Here is a 22,161-nt window from a genome sequence, read left to right on the forward strand (position 1 = left end):
TCAGTCCTTTTATACATCTGTGGTAAACAGGAGCATGCTTTGCTCCAGAGGGATCGATCCCAGGTCACCCAGGCAGGGTCACAAGCTGTTCAGGAGCGTTTTCCACATGCACTTTGGTGACCCTCGCCAAGCACACGCAGCAGAAAATCAGCGGTTTTGTACTTTTGCACTTCCAAGTGAAAAATCAGGGGGTTGGCCTCTTTTCCCAGCACCTCTTTGGTCAGTAATTCTTCACCTGTCAGTGCTGCAGGAACTGGGTTTGCTGTGAATTTCTTACAGTGGTAAGTGTTCCTTACCTGATCCCAGCGGAGGTTTTTTGGGGGTTGTTTCGATAGTGAGACAACACCGTGCAAAAATAAAGGATAAATGGGGAGATCCGTGATTTAGGGCTGTGAGGGGTTGGCCCCACCTTGAGAAGAGCTTGTTGCCAGGTCACCAACAGGTAAATCTTTTTTAAGATGGGGCCCTGCTCCTTGGAAGACCATCACAGTTAAATGACTGAGAAACAGCAATTCCTGGGATGAGGGGTTCTGGGTTTGCACCTTTCCAGAGAGATCCTGAGCCCAGGAAATGGGGGGAAGCTCTGGTAGCTTGCTACTGATAACCCAAAGCCTCCCTGCCACTCCAAAAGAGGTTATGCCAAAATAGCTCGACATTGTTCTTCCAAAGAGGTCAGCTGTACTCTGGGCTCCAGCAGCTCTGCCAACTCTATTATTTTCCCTCATTAGCTCTTCCCACTGTCCTGCTTTCATTTCCTCTGAAACCAGGGCAATGGAGAATTTGCGTTTGTGCTGTAACGTTTCCCCCCATCGCACAACTGAGATTCCCTCTTTGCTCAGCAGCAGCTGGCTGCTCAGTTTTGGAGAGCAAGGATGATCATCCAAGGAATCTCAAACCCACAGCCTAACTCAAAGAGAACATTATTTCTCGTTTGTAAGGATGTGGGCTCCCAGCGGAGAGCAAGACAAAGCCAAAAACCATGTCCACCCTCCACCAACGAGTCTAAGATGAGTTTGGGGTGTGATGAGATCAATGCCCAGAAAATTCAGAAGATGGCCTCATCTTTGGCTGCTGGCAAGGCAAGAGGTACAAAAACTGCATTTTCCATCTCCCTCCTTCCAGCCAGCACTTTCCTGGAGGTCTCTACGACACAGGGCCTCTCATCTGAGGTGCAGAGCGAGAATGAAACGTCTCTGAGGGTGACACAGCTCTGTGGTTGGAGCTGGCCAGACCCTGGCACATCCCACAGGGAAACTCCCATGGTCCCACTCAAACCCTGCCAGTCCATGGGACAGTGTGACTTTCCAAGGGATCTGCTTTACCTTGGAGCTTTCATGGCTCCATTTTCCCAGTTTATCTCCCAGGGACCATCTCATTTAAACTCATCTCTCCATCCACATACCTACCTGGATTTCCCCTTTTTGGGAAAAAAAAAAAAACCCAAAGCAAAAGATCTTTGAAGGTGACACCCCGGTCAGAGGTCACCAGTCCCTGCTGGTCACTGACTGGGGGTCAGCCTGGTCGTGGTGCTCTGATGGGATGTTCCTTTCTTCCAAGGGCTGGAAATTGCTGTGTTCCCCAAAATCTCAGTCTTGGCTAAAATTCCAGTTCTCAGCTGTGCTTTTTTAAGTGCTGGTGGGGGCTGAGACAACCCAACCCCCCTGTCTTTTGGGGATGCTTGGGGTGAGCTGCTCTCTCCCTGGACACCTCAAACTCCTCTGTGTGCCCGGAAATTCATCCTGGCCTGGCTCCAGCTCTCCACAGGATTGTCCCCATCCAGATTTGGGGTTGTTTAAGGAATAAACTTTGGAAGAGTGCCATTCCTTGGTCCCCAGGCCCACCTCGTGTATATACGACCCTGGCTGTAGAGACATTAAAAACCAGAGAGCTGCAGACAGGCTGCACACAAATACCCTCTGTAGGATGCTGGAAAAAGCCCCAGACAACCACAGGGTCCAAGAAACCCCAAATCCTGCATCAAAGCCCGGAGACAGCAGAGGATTCTCCTCTTTCCCCGCAGCACCTCGGGTCAGATCCCAGTTTAGCATCTCCTAGTACTGCTGGTAAATCGGGAAGGGACAGGATGTGCAGGAGGGAGGCTGTGGCGTGCTCGAGTCCTGCACAGGAGCTCAGCCTATGCACACGAGTTTCCCGAGTTCGCGGCAGTTTATATCCCACGACAACAAAAATAAAACAGAGGTGGAATTCTGCCCCTCTCCCCAGCACGTAGCAGGGCACAAATGGCTCCACGTCGAGGGGGAGCAGCCCGGGAGAGGGACGAGCAACTGTGGGGAGTAGTGAGTGCTATATTTAACAGCTGGCGAGGTGCCCAAATTCCTGAAAAATTCTCTTTTCCCTAGGCTTTGGCTCGAGCTCGTTCTCGTGTAAAACAGCACTGGCACCTAGTGGCTGCTGGATCCAGGCACAGCATCCCAAAAAAAGCGTGCAGGGAGCAGGGAAGGGCTGCTGGCCACTGCCTGCCGACAGCCACGCTGCTGTTAAAGGGCAATGAAAACCAAGGGCATGCCTCCCAGGGAATTTTCTATGCACAAAGTATTATGAAAAGTCCCCCCAAAACGGCCCCAAAACATCAAAATCCTGTTCCCACTGGTGACAGCCCAATAAACACGAGGTGTTTCACGAGGGGACCTGCTCTGGGGCACGGGGGGCTGTCCAGACACCCTAATTCTGGCTTTCAACACTTCCTCTCCCATGGGACCCCCCAGCTTCCTAAAAACTCTCTTTTGGGGTCAGACGTTCACGGTTTAGAGGGTAAATCATTAACTGTGCAATTCCACTTGGCTTGCTTAAACATGTCCTGTGCTGCTGAAGACCCTCGCTGTCAGTGGGGTGGCTGGGGGAGTTTTTAGGACAGGACATCAGGGACATCTCCAGGGAGTTGATTCTTTCAAAGCTCTCTCTTTTTCCTGACTCAATATTGCGACTGCTTTGAGCTCCTCCGGATGGGGATCTCTGAGACTGATTGCAGCTGGTTGGAAATGAATAATTCATCCTCTCCTGCTGATTTTAAAGAGAGGCAAAATTATCTGATTGATGATTCTCTGAAGAATTAAGGAGATTGCATACAAAATTGGTACACATTATTGCAGCTTATTAAACATTTACAGTTGTTTAGCTGTCAGGCCCTACAAGAACCCTAAATCTGGACCTGAAATATGTTTTCTTCTCCCCGTGGCCCCCAGCTTTACCACTTGCAGGGGTCAGAAGAGATTTAGGGACTCTGGAGCTGTCCCTACTTATGGCAGCCCATGGCAGTGCTGGTGGGAGGCAGCTCAGGAGGCACCTGCCACCAAGACTGGGTCAGGGTGGTAATGGTTTTGTCCAGGCAGCTCTGAAACCCTTCTGGAAGGATCCTCTACATTCCTGGGGACTTTTCTGTGGTGAAACCCTTTCAGCCAACAAGTTTGGGCACCGTCCTTGTACCCTTCAATGGTGCCTTCATTCTGTGCTTGGATGAACTCGTGTGTGGGTTGAAGAGGGACCACATACCCTTCTGGTGACCCACCTGTAGGTGACTCCGGGTGGCCCTTCATCCAGCCAGAGCCTGCTGGCCTTGGGTCCTTCCTGATGCTCCAACAAAGCAGGCTGGGACCTGTTCAGAACTGCCTCACCCACAGCTTTAACTCATAAATTCAATTCTTACCGATTTCCATCTGATTCCCTCTGGGAGAGCCTATTCACCATCAATAGGCACAGGTTTAATGACTAAAGAAGAAATTACATCTTTTATTACAATAAGAATCAGCTGCAACCAGCTCTGACCAGGACAGGACCCACTTGACTGAGGAGGACACCTGAGGAGACTGAATTGCAGGGAAAAGCCAGAATTCTCCAGGAAGCTGAGCTTTGCACAGCAAAGGCTGACCAGCAGCACTCGAGGGGCAGCAGTGATGTCCAGAGCCACAAAAAGCCCTCCCAGAACACCGTGGAATCACCTGGAGTTGGAGGGGACCCACAGGAACCATCCAAGCCCAACCCCTGCGCAGCCCAGCTACCAAATCTACTGCTCAAGGAGACCATTCCTTTAGGGAATGGCATCACCTATGGGGCTGTGATTTGAAATGCTGAGGATGAGCCTTCAAATGGCACCGTGACGGTGTGAAGGAGGGACACCTTCTTCTTGTAGTGCCCGAAGTAGCGCAGCCGGTACGTGCCCGGCTCCGTGCCAGCCGGGATGTGCCACTCAATGGTCACGTTGCTCTGGCCACGGGATCCTTTGCTCCAGTAAAACCTGGAAAACAGGCCCAAAACTGCAGTCAGCAAGGAAATCCACTTTGCATCGGAGCTCGCGACGTGCCGTGAGATGAGGGCACTGCAGGTAAGTGTAGTTTAAGAGCTTCTTTTAACCTCCCCTTTCTTTTAACCTCCCCTTTCTTTTAACCTCCCCTTTCTTTTAACCTTCAATTTCTTTTAACCTTCCCTCATACATTTAGGCTATCAGAGCAGCAGCCAAGCAAACCAAACTAGGCAGGGCTGAAAAGTAACTGGGAACACAGGAAAAAAAAGTCGCTGGTCCTGTTTGTAGACGGAGAATATTTGTACCAATGTGTTCTTACATTTACAGCTCCCTAGAGCACCACCTCTGTGCTCAGTTCTCCCTGTGCAGGGGCAGAGCTAAACCAAGAATATTCACTAAAATCACCAAGTCTGTAATTACTGAGCTCAGGACTTCTGGCACCCATTTCCACATCAAAAGCCCGTTTCCTTTTACAGACTCCATGTGCAAAAGCCTTTCTGCTCAACCCCAGATCTCCACAGAGAATGCTCAGCCTCCCAACTCTGCACATCATCTGGGCAGGAGGGGTTTTTCAGCTGGCTCTGAGGGAGATGATGAAGATTAGCCTACAGCTCTGAGAGGTGACACCAGCCTTGCTGCTCCAAGGATATTTGTCCTGAAGGCTGACATCTGTACCCTTAACTTTTCTTTCTTCCAAACAGTTTAAAATTGTTGTCTGTTTATGCTGCATGATAAATCTGGCCAGTTTTTCCCCTGGGAGTCTCTCCTGGTTTCTGTTTGGCTTCCTCTTCATCCTCATGATGTGACAGATGGGTGGATATGCGCTAGGAGCAAGCTGGACCACAAACCTTCTGTAATTCTTGTCTTTCCCATGTTCACAAGCCTCCATTCCAGATTCTGGAGCCAAGGAAAACACCAGCTTTGCCAGATTAAGCCCCCAAACATAGGCTGATCCTTGCCTAGAGAGCATCACCTGCAGGGCCAAGACCAGCCTGGGGTTGGGAGCTCTGGAATGAAGCCCTTCAGGTTAGACTGGAATGACTCCCTGGAGTCTGTGGGACAGAGAAATTGCTCAGGGCACCCACCTGGTGTCCCAGGAGGCGTCATTCAGCACCACACGCCAGCTGCTGGAAATGTTGGAGTATCTCTCCACCGTCAGGAAGTTATGCTCAGTCTGGAATAAAACCACCAGAGTTGGGCAGACACTGAAGGAACAGGCACGTCCTCACCTTCTGTGGCACTTCAAACTGGGGAAGGGACTGTGCTTCCTCATGCTTTACTGGCAAATGTGGGAATTACTGGCAAAAATGTTATCTTTTACTGCCAAATTTAGGCTGATAAATGATGCGAAGGACTTATCTGTAAAAAGAGAGTGGGCAGCGACAATGTCTGTGCAAGGTGAGTGATGGGATGAATTGAGAGCTTTTCTAATTTCCTTTGTTTTGTTAAAATGAAGCAGCAGGCTGATAGGATGGAAATTAAAGACCAGCTTTGCCCTGGACACCGACAAACAGTGCCTGGCCTAACACACAACATGGCCCAACTTCAATAACATAAGCAGATTATAAACAGTCCAAATTCACTTCTTTGCCCCAAAAGCTTTCTGGTAGTGTGAATTCCTAAAGCACACATCTGCCTCTGGTCTCCCAGCAAAGTGAGGAAACCCTGCCCAAACATCCATTAATCCCAACCACCCCAGCTCCAGCATCATTCCATCAGGTTTACCGCGTTCTCTGCAGAGTTCCTGGGGTTTGCACCCACAAAAGTCACTTCAGCAACTTCTCTCTGGGGGTGGAAATTGAGATTTGTATTAAAGGCTGAGCAGCACATTAAAAGCATCCTTTGAAGAGGCAGTTTGATGTTTTTAGGGGGTGGGTTGGTTTTGTGGTGTTTTGTTGTGTTTGGGTGGTTGTTGTTGTTTTAAATTATTTATGATTTCACTTGTTGCAAGAGCAGTGGACAATTTATGCTTTGAACTGGTGTCCTGGGCCTTGCCATTCCACTCGTCCTGCTCACTGCACAAGCTCTGCCACTGCATGTAGAAAAGGGAGGAAATAAGGGAGATTTTTCAGAATGCCTCCCTGTGCCTCACTGCTGGAGACAGCAATGAGAGGAAAGCCCCTGCTCTGAACATCTTATCTAAATGCTGAGCATAGAAAACAGAACCATTTCTGACATTTTGATTTCATTTCATCTACGTTCCACAGCAGAGGCATCAAAGGTGACCTGATTGCTGCTTGTGAAGAATCACTGTACAACATTTGCCTACTTAATCAACTGCTATTTCCTTTTGAAGCAGAAGAGGAAACCTGCTTTGTGCTGAACGAAGGGGTTTTATTTTCCCCTTCATTCACCCATTTTATTCCCATTCAGCACAGTGCCGTTGGCATGGGAATGCTCTGTCCCTGCCTTCTCCACCGTGCCCACCAGAGAGACGAGACCTGTTTGTTCTGAGGGCACCACGACCCACAGACCTGTGGGGTGAGGGGTAGGAGTTTAAAGGCAATTTCCCAAACAGGTTTTAGTGACTCCCTGGAGCCCTCACCTCTTGATACTCTGGTCTCACTTCTTCCAGCACATCCCCAAAAGTTTTACCGGCCGGCGCGCTCTCGGCGCTGAGGGAAGGCAGCAGGGTCACGCTGGTTATGTTGAAAAGTGGGGGCTCTGGACCACGGGGCAAATCCTGAGTGGCATTCTGGGAGAGGGAAGATGAGCTCGTTCAACAGCCACAGGGATAACCAGGATTCCCTGAGGAAGCACAGCACCGCTCTGGCCCCACCTCCCAGCCCCTGCTTGCACAGATTGTAGGAATAATAAAGTGAGAGGGAAAGCGAAGCTCAGGATCTCCATCTGTGCTCTGCCTGCAGGAGCAATCCCTGCAGGACACCTGCTGCCCTGTTGCTGGGCTCTCCTAAATCCAGCCCCTAGAACATGCCAGGATATTCCTGCCCACAGCTCCTGCCTATTCACATGGCCACAGTGACAATGCGCACGGCCGGGTACGGCAAAAACGTAGCAGATTTTTGTTTTCCTTTGGTAGAAAAGCAGCAACTTCAGGCCATGCTGGAAGGTTGGAGGTACTGATTTCCTACACTCTGAGCTGCAAAACGCTCAAGTGTTTCTCAAGTGGTGTCAGACCCCTGTTACAGGAGTTATTTCATACCGTGTAGTGTTTCTCAAAGTGGTTTCTGAAGAGAACGGAGAGGACAGCACCTGCGTGGCCTCACTGAGGAGCAGCCACGGCCACTGACAGGGTTTAGGTGTCCCCAGCAGCCTGTGGCATGTAGGAAATGCTGCTTACCAGAGCGATAGCCTTGGCCAGGCCCCTGAACAGCTGGATGTAAGCAGAAAGGGTGTGCGGCCCATAAATGGTGGAGGCAGCCTCGTACCGCTGAACCTGGGAAGGACAGATTCGGAAAAGGAGGGTTGGGAGGGCTCCTGAGGGGTGTGGGCTCCTCACCCTGCCCAGCTGAGGATCAGCAGTGGGGTTATTTACTCCCTTTCTGAGAAGGACTCAGCCCCAACCACTTGGCAAAGAATTTCTGCTGCGATTTCAGGTTACTCCTTGTTCTCCAGCCAGTTGCAAACAGGGAGGGCCTGTTTGTTCTTCCAGTTATCACAGTTTTTACCCTCTTTGCTCTTCCAATTACTGCAGTTTTTACCCTCTTTTAAAGGATCATGATGCAGCTTGCCTCCCCCTCCAACTTTTTGGGGTGGGATTCTTCCAACTGGATTTGCTGCCGAGTGCCCCGGGCAGGGGACGCCTCAGCCTTCCCTGAGATGCCTCAGCATTCCAGCATTTTTATTCCAGGCATTAAAAGGATGCTCATTTCTCTTCCAGCATTGTTTTCATCCCAGACCCCCCTCGGCAGCTGTTCAATCCTCTGGCACTGGATTTGGACAAAAGAAGGGACGCACCTGGACTGCGGGAAATCACGGAGAGAAACCCCTCCAAAACCTGACAGAGAAAGTCCCTCCCAGTCCTCCCTGCCCATTTTCATGGCAAAGAACTCCAAACACAACACAGTTTCACATGAACTATCAGCCTGTGTAGCCCAAAGCTGAACTCAGTTAGACAGATTCAATCCACAACTTTAACACTTACCTGGTATTCCTCATAGGTGGTGATGTAGTGGGTGTAGACGTTGCACAGGCCTGCAATCACAGTGTTCATCCCTGGTGTCCCATGGGAATCAAACTCCTAAGGAAGGAAATAAAACCCTTACCTTGAAACAACTGCTTATTGCATGGCTATACTGTTGTTGTTGTTGTTGTTATTATTATTATTATTATTATTATTATTATTATTATTATTATTATTGCAACATTGTTATCATTGTTATGGTCGTTGGCATCATTATTGTTGTTGTTATTATTGTTATTATTATTTTTATTATTATTATTATAATTATTTTTATTTACCAGGACAGGATACAAAGTTATAGTGGGAAGGGATGCTCAGGAATGCAAACCTACAAGTGCAATTTGCCTTTTTTAATGTCTCGTATTCACTCCCCTAAGAAAAATGAGGACAAATGACCTCACATGCCAGTAAATCTAGGGGTTTTCTGGAAGCTGATGTCTGTATACTCCTAAAAATCAGGGACATAAGTGTGAGGCTCAGTGAATTGTGGAGACAGCATCTGGGACTGGGATTTTATTCAGGCTGCAGCCAGGATGTGTCAATCAAATGGAAAAAATACTTTTGCCTTTTTTTTCCCCCAATTGTTCTCATGTTGTAAACTCCTGGTAGGGATTAAGGAGCTGAACCCCTCCATCCCAGAGCCAAACTCCTGCTGGCATCAGTTGTGCCTGGATCCCTGGGGGATTAGCTTAATGGATTGAAACCTGATCAGGTGGGTGTTTTGGGAGGATATTCATTCCTCCTGCCTGCCAGGAAGCACGTGGAAAATCTGTCTGAAGCAAGTAGGAGAAGGAAACATCTGTGGGACACAAGCCCCGTGAGCCCAGCTGGGAGGGGATGAGGGAAAGGCGGGAGGATCAAGAAACGAGAAGTTCCAGAGGTGAGGGACGCTGGGGAAACCTCAGCAACTCACACTTTTAACAGCTTCCCGCAGCCTGCGTCCAGACATGGTCCTAGGGCATGGAGGGAACAACGTCAGGCTCCAGAAATCATGGAATCCCAGGATCCCTGAGGTTGGAAAAGCCCTCCCAGCCCATGGAGTCCAAGTTCTGCCTGATGCCCACCTTGTCCCCAGCCCAGAGCACTGAGTGCCACCTCCAGCCCTTCCTTGGACACCTCCAGGCATGGGCACTCCAAAGCTCCCTGGGCAGCCCCTGCCAAGGCCTCAGCACCCTTTCCATGCAGAAATTCCTGCTGCTGTCCAAGCTGAGCCTCCCCTGGCCCAGCCTGAGGCCGTTTCCCCTTGTCCTGTCCCTGTTCCCTGGGAGCAGAGCCCGACCCCCTCCAGAGCTGTGGAGAGCAGGGATCTAAAGCAGGAATTGCTGGCTGGACTTGCAGCACCCACCAGAAATTCCCACAGCACCTCCAGCACTGCCCAACATCCCTTAAGGCTTCTGTACAAGTTCAACCAAAACACCTCAAAACATTTCACAGCCATCACCACAGCCAAGGAGGGGCTGGAGGCACCCCAGGGCTGGGTAGGAATTAAAAGGAAACAGAGATAAATCATTATCCTATTTAAATTTGTATCATTGTACCAGCAACAGCCAGTGAAATTCTCCATTCTGGTGTTTGTGGTACCAAAACCAGAATCAAAGATAACAAATTCCTTTGGTTTCCTGAAAACTGCATTTTGTAGTGAACAAAAAGATTCAGGAAGCCTGTGTGCATCTCAATCATTCCCAGGGTGAGTTTGGGGGCAATTTTGAGCCTACCCAACTTTCTACCGGCAAGCAGATCTGTTTCAGGAGGTTTGAATGAAATTCAGCTGCAATAAGTAGAGCAAGACCCAAGGAATACACACGTGAACTCCCCGGGAACAGCAAGGATTGCCAGGGATCCGATGGCAGCGATCTGCACGTCCACAATGTCCGGGTGCCAGGGGTGGGGCCACGCCATCTGAGGGGGAGGAAAAAGTGCATAGAAATACTCTGGTTTAGTAGGAAAAACACAGCTGAGGTGTTCTCGTTCCTACAGTCATCAAGCAGGCAAATAAATTCAGTTTGTGAGTTTATTTGTAAATGCAACTGAATTGATTTGTGAAACACGTGAGAAGGTGTTTTACCTTCATGTGATGTTTGACCATAGGAGTCCCATAAGGCACATGTAAATACAACGGGTAAGGCAAAAAAACCCTAAATAAGGTATCGCCAGAGGGGCAGCTTTAGGCAAAATGGGTAAAGAAGGTCAGAGTAGCACCTAGAAACCCCTCACCTGCATGGAAAAAGGATAGAAGTGGGATTGACAGGGAGATGAAAAATCCCACTCCAGTGAGCCAAAAAAAGGGGTTTTTTCTGGGGAGCAATTTCCTGGGGGCAAAACATGAATGACAAAAGCTTGTGAAGCTCATCAGGAGCAGGAGGCCTGCCAGAGCGTCCCTAAAATGTGCTAAAGCGTAAGAATGAAGTGTCATTTCCTCTCAGTAACACCATCCTGCGTGGAGGAGGAGGCTGGGAGGAGCTGGGGGCTCTTGTGGGGGGAGCTGAGGTGAGGAGCTGATTGAACACCAAGTGACAGCAGGGAAGCTTTTAAGGAGGCTGGTGAAAGGAGTAACCATGAATTTCCTTCTCCAGATGGCCTCGGCTGAGTGCTCTAAAGAGCCCTGGACATGATCCCTCTGCACGGGTTTGCCTCAGGGCCAAGGGAGCATCAGGAGCAGGGGAAAGGGGCAGCAATTCCCATCTGGAGTTGGGGAGAGCTCGGGAAGAGCAAAGGCCAAGGCACGCCCTGAGCATGGGGATGGGCTGAGATCGATGGAGCAGCAGCTCTGCAGAGCCCTGGGGAACAGCCCTTCCCTGGGTGAGCAGGGCATCCCTGGCACAGGCGTCCCCATCCCTGCTGGCTGCCCCTGCTCCTCGGGACATGCCCTGAGCAGCTGCTGGTCCTGCTGGGAGCGGGATCTGCTGGAGGCCCTCACCCCAGGGCACGTACAGCAAATCCCTGCTGTTGTGACAAGAAGAGTTTCCAAAAGACCCCAAAATGAATCACTGCATTTTGTGGGACCTGTCTGTCCTGTGGAAAGAGGGAAGGTCCTTTCCTGGATTAAGGTAGGAACCGAATGGAAAATGCACGCAGAGCTATAAAGACCTGAGCAGCAGCAGAGCGTGTCCTGAATCAGAGGCTGCTGGGAGGCTACGCTGAGCTCCAGACACTGGCAGCCACCCCTCACCTCCTGCATTTGCCCTGTGCCTCCACTCAGGGCTGCTTCACAGGCAGAGACAGGACAGGATGGATTTCAGTGGGGCTTTTCTGGCCCTAGTGAGAGCAGCGGGTTTGGTTTCTCCTCCTGGAGAGAGAGAATAACTCCCACCTCTCTCGTTCTGATGGGAGCTAATGACAACACTTTATCCTTGCTTTCTCTTACCGTGCCTTCAGAGCCCATGCAGCCTGTGCTCCCTCCTTGTTCATCGCCTGACACCGCCTGTAGCTCCCCAACAACCCCGTGAGGGATGGGATGCGTGAGGATTGCTGATGCCAGCCCAGATCAGTGATCCCTGAGCTCCCCAGGGCACACACGGCTGTGTCCTTACCTCTCCCGTGCTGAAGAGGATGGGCTTGGGTTTGTGGCAGGCTTTGGTTTCATTCGATGGCTCTCCCAGCAGCTGGTCCCGGATTTGATCCCAAAACGGGTCCCCTTCTACTGAGCCTGGAGGGGGAAACCTCTTTCAACCCTGTTCCTCAGCTGCCCCAGCAGCTCTCAGACAGACACTCCATGCTCCCAGCTCCCAGGGGTGGGATATTTCCCAGTGGACTCCGACCACCTCCCTTTCCTGGGGTGGTTTGAAGGGCTGAGCTTCAGCCCAGCTCAGCTCCATCCTGGCAGCCTTTGGGTAACAGGAGCAAATGAGCAGGAGAGTCCCAAACCAGTTCTTTCTTCTCCCTACTCCCCATCCATCCCCTTGCACTCCTTCCTCCAGGGCATGGCCATATCCTTTTCCCAAAGCTCTCTGATGGACACAGACAAACCTGCAAGGGGGCTTCCTCCACCTTCCTAAAAACCATCCCTTTGGATGCTGTTCCAGTCTGTCTGGGGGATGCCCAGTGCCTGCCCTGTTCATACAAAGCCACGCTGAGATCTGCCCCCACATTACCTTGGGTGAAGTTGAAAGCCCCCACTCCGTCAATAGTCCCCGCAGCAAAGCTGTGCCCCAAGGCTGGCTTACAGGTTTTAACCTAGATCAGAAGCAGGGAGGAAAAGGAAGAAGAGAGAAAACCCAGTTCCCCTGGGTGTGGCAGGGCTGCTGTGGGATTAGGGCATTTCCTCCCGCTCTCACCGTGTGGGTGGCGTTGAGCTCCACGGACACGTCGCTCATGTTCACCCACTGGTGGGCTGAGCTCAGGGGTCCTGTCACCTCCTGGGAGGCCTTTTCATACAGCTCCTGAGGGACACACCAGGTGGGAAAAAATCCTTGAGGGACAAGTGATCAGGAACCCAGCTGTGCTGAGGAACAGCCGTATGGATCATCTCCTCATTCCACCTTCCCAGAGCCTCTTCCAGGTGTTGAAGCAGATCTCTATTTCCCAAATCCCTTTGTTTCTGTCACTGTCCTAAGCCTAACAAATTCCAGGCTCCGAGGTGCTCTTGACTGCAGTAGATAGAGACATCAACAGCTGCTTGCAGAGCTCATTTACCCATTAAAAACAAAACTAAGAGACTTGAGAGTGATTTAAATCTACAGACATTCACCAAAACAGGTATAAGATAGTGAGGATATAAAATATAAAATATAAAATATAAAATATAAAATATAAAATATAAAATATAAAATATAAAATATAAATTGGAGAACATAGAATATAGAGTATAGAACATAGAATATAAAATATAGAATATGGGATATGGAATATAGAATATAGGTTATAGAATACAGAATACAGAATAGAAAATACAGAATAGAAAATACAGAATATAGAATATAGAATATAGAATATAGAATATAGAATATAGAATATGGAATATGGAATGTAGAATATAAAATATCGAATATAGAATATAGAGTATAAAATATAGAATGTAGAATATAGAATATTGAATGTAGAATATAAAATATAGAATAGAGAATATAGAGTATAGAGTATAGAATATAGAATGTAGAATAGAATATAGAATATAGAATATAGAATATAGAATATAGAATATAGAATATAGAATATAGAATATAGAATATAGAATATAGAATATGGAATACAGAATATGGAATATCCTGAGGGAAGGGACCCACAAGGCCCACCAAGCTGCTTAAACGAGCAGGAATTCCTGTTGCAGCAGCACCCCCATGCACTCAGAAAGCGGAATATCCCTTACCTTTGCTTTCAGGAAGATGTTCTGCCCTATAATCCTGGTGCTCTCAAACATGTCACTCCCGGGCCCCTTGGCCATGCACATCGCTGCCTGTGGGGAAATCCATTGGGTGGTCAGCGAGTATGGAGAGCAGGTGGCACTGCCAGGTGGCTGTCAGACTCTGGGAACTGAGGGCTTCTTGCAGGCCACATCAAAATTAGCCATGGGGTTACTACACTCAAGACAAATTGGGGGTGAATAACTGGAAAACTGGGGGTGTGAGGGAAAAAGCTCAGCAAGTTCCTGGAAGGGGCACCCAGAACCGCCCGAAAAGAGGTGATTCTTTAGTATCAGTGCCCTCCCCATGCACAGTGGTCAATCACAGGGCCCCGTGGGAGGCGGGACAGGCGGGTCACACTCACCCCTCCGACGGGACAGGTGCTCTGGGGGTTGTCACACGACTCGCCCGTGTTGACGCAGAACGGGCCCTGCGTGTTGGGGGACACATCCCCCAGGTTGGATGAGGCAAAGGCGGCCACAAAGGAGCCCTGCCAAGGCCAGAGGAGCATTTCAGCGCCTTGCAGGGACAGCTGCAAAGCTCCCATGCAGCTCTCCCTGCAGCTGCTGTCACCCTGCGCGACGCTGCTTTATTCCCGGAGTCACCGAGGGCACTGCAACGGGGCTTTAGGCACATCCCAAGGGCTGGGTGGGAAGAGCAAGGGAGAACTGGATGCACATGATGCCATTTCAGGGAGAACTTCACAGCACTCTGGTGTGCAGACCGTGTTTCCTCCTCCCCCTCTTCCACCTCAGCTCCTCCCGGCTCAGTGTCCCCAGCTTGGCACGTTGCTGATCAGATGTGAATGGGTCACACTGTAGCACCTTGCACAGGATTTGGTTTCCCTTCCAGGCTTTCACCATGACTGATTTACAGGGTGAGAGCTATTGGAGCTGACTGCAGGGACACTTTCCAGGTTGTTCAAGGCTTTAACGCTTCCAGGGATGGGGCAACCCCCACCTCCCCAGTTTTTAACAGTTGAATTTAAAAAAACGTGAGTTATTCTTAAAGTCTGAATAACTGCCACTGACTACTAGTTTGGGAAGTCAAGAATACACTTTCCCATTTCCCTTCTGTAGAGGAAGAGAGGAAATAAACCAAAGCATTCCCCTCAGTGCTTGTGTTTGTGTGTTTGCCCTGCTGTCCCATCTCACCCCTCCCTGTCCCAGCCCAGCTTCGCCCGTTCCTGGGAGCACTCCCACCTCTCCAGGGAGCGCTCCCTTGTTCTTCTCCTGCTCGAACAGGTAGGAGGCGTAGCCCACGTTGTCGCTGTTCACCAGGTGGTTGGAGTTGTTCATGCTCACCGGGTGCACGGCAAACCAGCTGGGGAGGGGTCACAAGGCACACACAGAAAAGGCTTTGCTCGCTCTGTGCAGTGGCAATTGACTCGTTCAATCTTATGTGTTTGTGGGAATTTTCTCTGGGAGAATGCAGCTGGAGACCCGTGGTGCTGAGGGATGGATTAGCAAGGGCAGAGTGCTCCCATCCTCTCCCGTCCTAACCAGGAGGGCTCATGGCTGTAACAATCCAGGCCTTGAGGCCACAAGAATTTGTCACTGTCCTTATCAGGGCTGCCAAGAGCTCCTTCAGACCTGGACTGGCTCTTTCACTAACCCAGAGAATTATATTTTGCAGGGATTTTTAAATTCAAAGGAACAAGGAGGAGTCAGTGAGGTAAAAAAGGGGGAAAAATGGAACACCCCCATTCTGACAAAAAGCAATGAGGCTGTGGAGGAAAACCTGCTGCCCTGGTGGTCAGTACCTGATAAGGCCTAGCTCGTGTCCATCCTCATCTACCATCTTCAGCACCACCATTTCCTTATCCGTGTTGGATGAATACCTGCATGGGAACAAAGCAGGGAAATCCCATCAGAGCCAGGGCCGTGGTCGTGCTCTGCATTGCTCCACCAGCTTAAATCCCCACTAAGCTGAGCAAGGATATGAAAAGGTCATTCCAGTTGTTACCCGAGCACAGCGAGGGCTTAGAGAAGCACCTGACAGCAGCTGGGAAGGTGAGGGAGGAGCTGTGGCTGTCACCGTGCTCAGGCACTGCTCCTCCAGGAAATGGACATAGCACAGATTCATGCACCAAGGATGGCGCTTTGGTGCCCTCTGACTCTTGGTTTTCTAAATAAAGCACAAGGTCACTTCCTTGACCAGTTCCTCATGCTTGGAGAGGGCAGCCACAGCTTTCAAGGCCTCTCTTTGCAGTTAGTTTTTGGGGATGCGCACACCCAAGTGCCCTCGGTGGCCACATCACCATTCATTCTGCCACAGTCCTGGCTCCACGTTTTTGCCACTCCTGGGGTGACCAGAAGCAGCAGCTGTGAGATGGCTGGGACGTGGTCCCAGCCAAGGGGTTCTCTGCAGGGCTCTGTTTCCCCCCTGCCTGGGGAGGTTTTACCTTCTCCGCTCGGACACCGGATTCTCGAGGTAGGAGAAGGGGCTGCGGTTGATCTGGCTGTTTTCTACGGTGCCTCTGTTTATAAAGAGCCTTCCTCTCTTCATGCTGTTGTGGGCAATCTCTATGCTCTGCAAAGCAGCAAGACACAGAGTATCAGGCTGCCAGGCACATGTGAGGTTATCTACAAAAACCCTTTCTTTCCCTTGCTGTCCATCCCCAACCCTTTCTTGGAATTTGGGGGTGCTTGTCTGTTCGTTTGTTTGGGATTTTTTCTTAACCCAGCTAAAATTACGTAAAATGCTGATAACCTTTTTAAAGTACCCATGGCTGTCTCTGAAGAAAGGATCCAAAGCTCCTGCTGTTTGAGCTGCTGTCACCAGCAAACACAAGCCCACCTCCAAGCGTGTGTCGGGCTGTGCCAGGTGGACGTGCCACCCCGAACACCACAGCCAGAGCTGTGTTAGGCGCCCACACGCTGGGCTGAGTGACACTGACCTTCACAATGCCATTGATGATGGAGCTGAGGGCTGGCCTGACGAGCCCCTTGCTGGTGATCCAGAACAGGGTGTACTGGAAGTAGCCTCCGGGCCCCGAGTGCGTGTGGGTGCCGCTGAGGATGACGTTGTCCTGCCGGTACAGCTCCCCGTACTTGCTCTGCAGCTGCTTCAGCACCTGGGAGGAAGGGGGTGCTCCTGAAAAACCCCTTCTCCTGCCCAAAGGCTGCGGAGATTTGTGCCAGCCCTTGCAAAAACCCCAACCATCCATCCCCCTCCTCATGCTCCTCTTTCTGCCTGGCACAACCAGGAGGCTGTGGCTGTTGGCTCGGCAGGAGCCTCAAAATCGGAATATCTGGGGGAAGACCTCTATATCCAACTTGAAGGGAATCCCAGACCATCCCAGGAGCCCCCAGTTCTCCAGCCCACCCCTCCCCCCTCTGCTGCACTTTAGACAACATATTCGTGATTCCAGTGAACTCCTGGTAATTTTTCCGCTAAGAGAAGCATGAGCAAAGCCCAGCCTCGTGCTGAGGAGTCCAAAGCTCTTCTGCAGCAGAGACACAGCACCTCCCCAAGGAAATCCCAAAGGAAGCAGCCAGCGTGCTGCTGTGCTCCGTAGGGATCACTGCAAGCACCCAGCCCCTCCTTTCCAGCCCCGTACCTCCAGCCTCACTCTCTGGGACACCATTCCGATGTCGGCGCTGACGAACACGACCCGTTTGGAGTCCTCGGGGTCTGCCACGATGAAGGCTCGGCTGTAGAGGCGCGAGAGGAGCCCCCCACCCACCTGGTCAGGGTTGGCGTATCCCATCTGCAAGAGAGGAGCTCCACCATAAATACTGAGCCATTTATCCCCCTGTGTGCATTTTCCTGAGTAGGTTTGCCGGGGGCCAGAGGACTCATTTGACAACTCCGAGCTGCAGCTCTGTCTTGTCCCGCGATTCCGACAATCATGGAATGGTTGGGGCTGGAGGGCCCTTAAACCCATCTCGTTCCAACCCCCTGCCACGGGCAGGGACACCTCCCACTGTCCCAGGTTGCTCCAAACCTCAAAGAAACTTCACCTGAGGTTTGAAGGCGGCACACATTTGGCAAGGCAGAGGCTCTGGACCAGAAATCCTGCAAAAAATACTCACGAAGGATGAAAAATCAATATCTCCCCAACCCCAGGACGAATTCCCCCAACTCACCAGAGGGACTTGTGCCACAGGGCCCGTGCAGTCAGCTCTGCCAACACCCACCAAGTACCGTGCTGCTTCTACGACCTCGTTGTTGGAATCTGCAGGAACCATAAAGGGCGGATCAGCGGCACAGCAGCGAGCAGAATCGGGGGCAGGAGAGGCCAGAGAGCTCTGGCTGAGTGCTCTGCGTGGATCTCCAGCTGGCCGTCAGCGTGCTGAGGCTGTGAAGGCCTCTGGGGTGGCAAAGGGTGGAGCAGGCATGAAGAACCAGGCAGGGAGCTCTCCAGAGGGGTGGCTGGGCTGTGCCACATGGGGGGTGATGCACAGCGAGGGGGAGACCAGCCCAGCGCTCCCAGTTAGACTCTCCAAGCCCACCAGCACCATGCAGGAACCAGCTCCAAGGGCTGTTTCACACAGACAATTCAGCTCAGCAGGGGTAAGAACGAGGGGATGGTGTGTCAGGAGCTACTGGGGAGGGACTGGGGAAGAGAGAAGGGCATATCCAGCACATCCTGCGTCCAGTGCTGGTGCCCTAGTCCTCCCCAAAAAAATCCCAGCAGGGGCAGCTGAACGTCAGAGGAGGGAAAGCAGCTCTGGGCAGTGATTTCCAGACAAATGGTGAGGAAAAGTTCTCCCAAAGGAGGTCACGTCTCACCCCAGCCACCAGGAAGGTGCAGAAATCCTTCCAGGATGGACAAACCCGTGGAAGAAAAGCCATCGAGGACTACCAAATCATAATAAATCAGAAGGGTTATCTGCATCTCAGGAAATCCCAGAGCCACAAATCACTGGGGGCTGAGATAACACTTTCGGAAAATATTAAATATTTCTGTGTGCTCGCTGTTCCCACAGCCCTCCCCAGGCAGCTGCTGCAGCCCAAGGCAGGGCTTTGGGATCTGGGGATGCTCCGTCTTCCCACCAGCCGGGCCTTTCCTGGGCTCACACTCAAAACAGAGGAGAAGGGAAACACTCACGCTGACATTATTTAAAGTGGCGCCAGTCAACTGAGCCGCCCTCAGAACTACCCTTCCTCCTCTTCCTCCTCCTCCTCCTGCCCCAAGAGCTCCACAGGGGAGAATCACTCTTGATGTGTTATAGCCTAAGCACATGAAGCTTTTAGTCCCAAATGTGAACTCCTCCAGTCTGAGACCGAACTTCAGAGGCCGGGAGGTGCCACTGCTGGGACATGGAGTCCAGCTCCCGACTCCCTCCCTCCCTGGGCCTGGGGTGGGCTTGGAGGCATCAGTGGGCTGTGATGGAGCTGTGAAACCCCTGGGTAGAGCCCCGGGAGAGAGGGGCTGCCAAGGCCCTCTGCAGCAGGCAGAGAGAGGGAAGGCAGGATGGGAGGAGGGGATGGATCCCTGCAGCCACCCTCACCCCATGCCCGGGCCATGCATCCACGCCCCGAGAGCTGCTGGTGGGACCCCCTGCTCCTGCTGCTCTGGCTGGGCAAAGGACCACGGGCAGAGTGCTGGTGGCAGCTCGGCAGTGGCCTGGGGACCTCAGCCTGTCCCCTTTCATCTCAATCCTGCCCTGGGCATCCCCTGGGACAGGGGGAGGGAGGCTGGGGTGGCTCCACTTGCCATCGGTGTCTTTGGTGAGGAAGTGCAGGACCAGCAGCACCACGGTCAGGGCGATCATCAGCACCAGGCACACGATCAGGATCACCTCCAGCCGGGAGAAGGAGCACCTGGACCTCTTTCCACACATGGTGGGGGCTCTGTGGGTGCAGGACGGAGCCTCTGTGGGTGCAGGTACATCCCAGTGCGGGGCACAGCCCAGCCAGAGCACACACCCCACCCTCAGAGAGCTGCTTGTGTGCCCAGCCGATTGTCAGAGACGGCAGCAGCCCAGAGAAGGAGGGGAAGCGGAGATTTATTTTTCATCTTAAGACAGCAAAAACGTGTCTCCTGCTGGCAGCAACCACTCCCCATCACCAGGCCTGACAGGACAGGGAGAGCGCCCGAATCCCCAACCCCGCGCTCGCCCTTCTGAAGAGATCTTGGAATAAACCCCCCAATATCCCACCAGATGCTGTGCTCTCTGAGTGGCTAAGGAGATGCTGAAGCTCAGAGCACGCCAGAAGAGAATGCTGTCACCATAATAAACATCAACCCAGGAAACTCAGCTTCAAGGTCCCTCCCAACCCACCCCACTCTGTGAGTCTGGGATTATTCTGGGATTATTCTGGGATTATTCTGGGGTTAGAAAGTGAAGAATGAGGCAGAGCCTCTGGTTGTCCTGGCAGTAACATTGGCCAGCTCTGGTGAAGCTCCTGATTCCAGGCTATTCCTCACAGGCAATGCGCCCTGGAAACAATGAACCCGCAGGAAACAACTGCTGCAATGAGCACTTACGGTCCTGGAAAGGTGGCAGTGAGAAACAGCAGCAGCAGAGAGCCAGGTGGTCACTTAGACTTGCTCTAGGTGACCTCTCTTATCAGCTCCTTTTGCTACAGCACTCGTGGTCAGGGTTGAATTTCACAGAGCAAATATTTTATTGGCAGCAAATCCTTCCTGCCCCTTTCATTCCCTGAGCGTGGCATTGGCTGCCAGGCACCCTGAGCTGTCCAGATGACCCCAGCAGCAGCCTGAAACACATCAGCACCACACACACACACACTTCTCATCCTCCAGCTGATTAAACTGCCCTGATAACACGGGGAGATACAAACACCGATCCTATGGGGGATCTCCAGCGGGCTTACCTGAGTTCCCTCGCCTGTCCCAGCGGCTCCCAGCTCGAGACCTGCTCCAGGCTGGAAAGTTCAGCTGGAAAGTTCTTGCTGAGTAACCCCATGAGTCAAGCGGGGCACAAGATAAGGAGAAACCAATCAATAGTTTTAATCCCTCAGGGAGGTGAGGGAAGGTTTTTCCTGGTGTGTTTATGTTAAGCTGCAGACAGCATCTCCCTCTCCCAAAGTAACCTTTCCAGGACTGCCCTGCTCAGCTCTGCTGCCCGAGGAATTCAGGAAGGGACTCTTTTTCCTCCCCTTTGCCTCGTCACAGCTTGACCAGCCTGTGGAAGGGTGGCTGCCCCCCATCTGGATGTGTCTCCTAATGCTCATGGAAGTTCAGTCCTCAGGGTTTCCATGCTCTGCTAGAAGAATTTGAGAGCAGGATTGTATTTTAAGTGTAAAATACCTTTTATTAATGTATTTCTATTTATTTAAAACTTTATTTGTTAAACCCCAGCTGTTTTTTTCCATCTGCCTTTCAAGTCCCAGATAGCTCTTGATAAACTCCCCAGCTGCTCCAACATGCTTTATCCAAAGGGTTTTGGCAATTTGCTCCTCCCCAAAATAACCGGACCCACCACACCCTCAGATGTTGGTGCAGCGGGGAGGGAAGATCCCAGCAGCCACAGCCCCTTCTCCCCCCAGCGTTGTGGTGGGAGTTAAAAGCTGGGAGCACCTCTGGCATTTTCCCTCCCCTCTCAGGAGGTTCAGTTTTCCATCCCCTTTTCCCTGGCGCATCCCTGGTCCAAGGGTGAGCGTTCTCTCTGCGTCAGCGCTCCAAGGTCACGTTCAGCGTCGCCCTTTGACTCCGTGGTTTTTGGACTGGCTGGTGGGGAGAAGCAAGATTTACTGATACCTTATCTCCTGTGACTCCCAAGGAACCTGCTGGGCCTGGACACAGCCTGCTCGGCCGTGGGGGCTGGCAGATATGCCCGGACACTGCCATGCTCCTGGGCATGGCTGGGTCCCACAGGGTGCTCTGGCCTTGGAGGGGACAAAACCGTGGAGCAGTGGTTCTGCTGGCATGGGAGAGGTGCTGGGACAGGGATGAGCCAGGAAGGGGCTGTGCAAGAGCAAGAGCTCTTCCTGCAGGTGATTCATTTGCTGGAGCAAATACAGTAAAAGCGAAGAAATGGAGTTTTAAGGAATTGTTACAGTGCCTGAGGGCCCTGCCAGCCTCACCCCACAAAATGGAAAGAGAAGGAAAAGTGACTCTGGAACCCCAGAAAGGACAAGCCACCTGTTGCTGGGGCTGGAGGAGGAAAAGGGAGATTGGTGACAGCTCAAAACATACTTTGGGGAATATTTTAAGTAGTTTTCCTGTTGAGGTTCTGGGGTCCCACAGCTTCCCATGCCCCCCAGGTGATGTGACCGTGTCCAGGCCCAGGACTGCAGAAACAAGGAGCTTTTCAGTGCAGAAAAGGCACCTTCCAGACTGCAGAGCCCTCAGCTGGAGTGCTGAGGGTTTGGTAAATGCCTCTGAATGCCTTCCTGCCTGTGGAAATGTGAGGAAGGTGAAAGGCTCCCACAGACCACCCTCCTTCCCGAGACCAGGAGTCCTCCAGCTTCCTCCCGGTGCCCTTTTGTGCCAAATGACACTA

The 22,161-nt window shown here is 51.6% G+C and overlaps 1 protein-coding gene across 1 annotated transcript; it reads right to left on the reverse strand.

Annotated features, from left to right (window-relative positions):
• Positions 1 to 99: 99 nt before the first annotated feature.
• LOC138112163 (putative neutral ceramidase C) lies at positions 100 to 19,533 on the reverse strand. The gene is made up of 20 exons (XM_069018844.1): positions 19,407 to 19,533; positions 17,833 to 17,921; positions 17,304 to 17,453; positions 16,641 to 16,817; positions 16,146 to 16,273; positions 15,504 to 15,581; positions 14,944 to 15,064; positions 14,106 to 14,231; positions 13,708 to 13,794; positions 12,677 to 12,781; positions 12,494 to 12,575; positions 11,933 to 12,048; positions 10,207 to 10,301; positions 9,316 to 9,355; positions 8,364 to 8,459; positions 7,560 to 7,655; positions 6,804 to 6,953; positions 5,984 to 6,043; positions 5,344 to 5,432; positions 100 to 4,252 (listed from the first exon to the last, which is right to left on the reverse strand). The coding sequence occupies exons 1-20, from the start codon at positions 19,531 to 19,533 to the stop codon at positions 4,063 to 4,065; spliced, it is 2,202 nt and encodes a 733-aa protein (XP_068874945.1). The 3' UTR covers positions 100 to 4,062.
• Between the last annotated feature and the right edge of the window lie 2,628 nt (positions 19,534 to 22,161).

This window comes from Aphelocoma coerulescens, chromosome 6 (assembly GCF_041296385.1).
Source record: "Aphelocoma coerulescens isolate FSJ_1873_10779 chromosome 6, UR_Acoe_1.0, whole genome shotgun sequence".
Classification (NCBI taxonomy): Eukaryota; Metazoa; Chordata; class Aves; order Passeriformes; family Corvidae; genus Aphelocoma; species Aphelocoma coerulescens.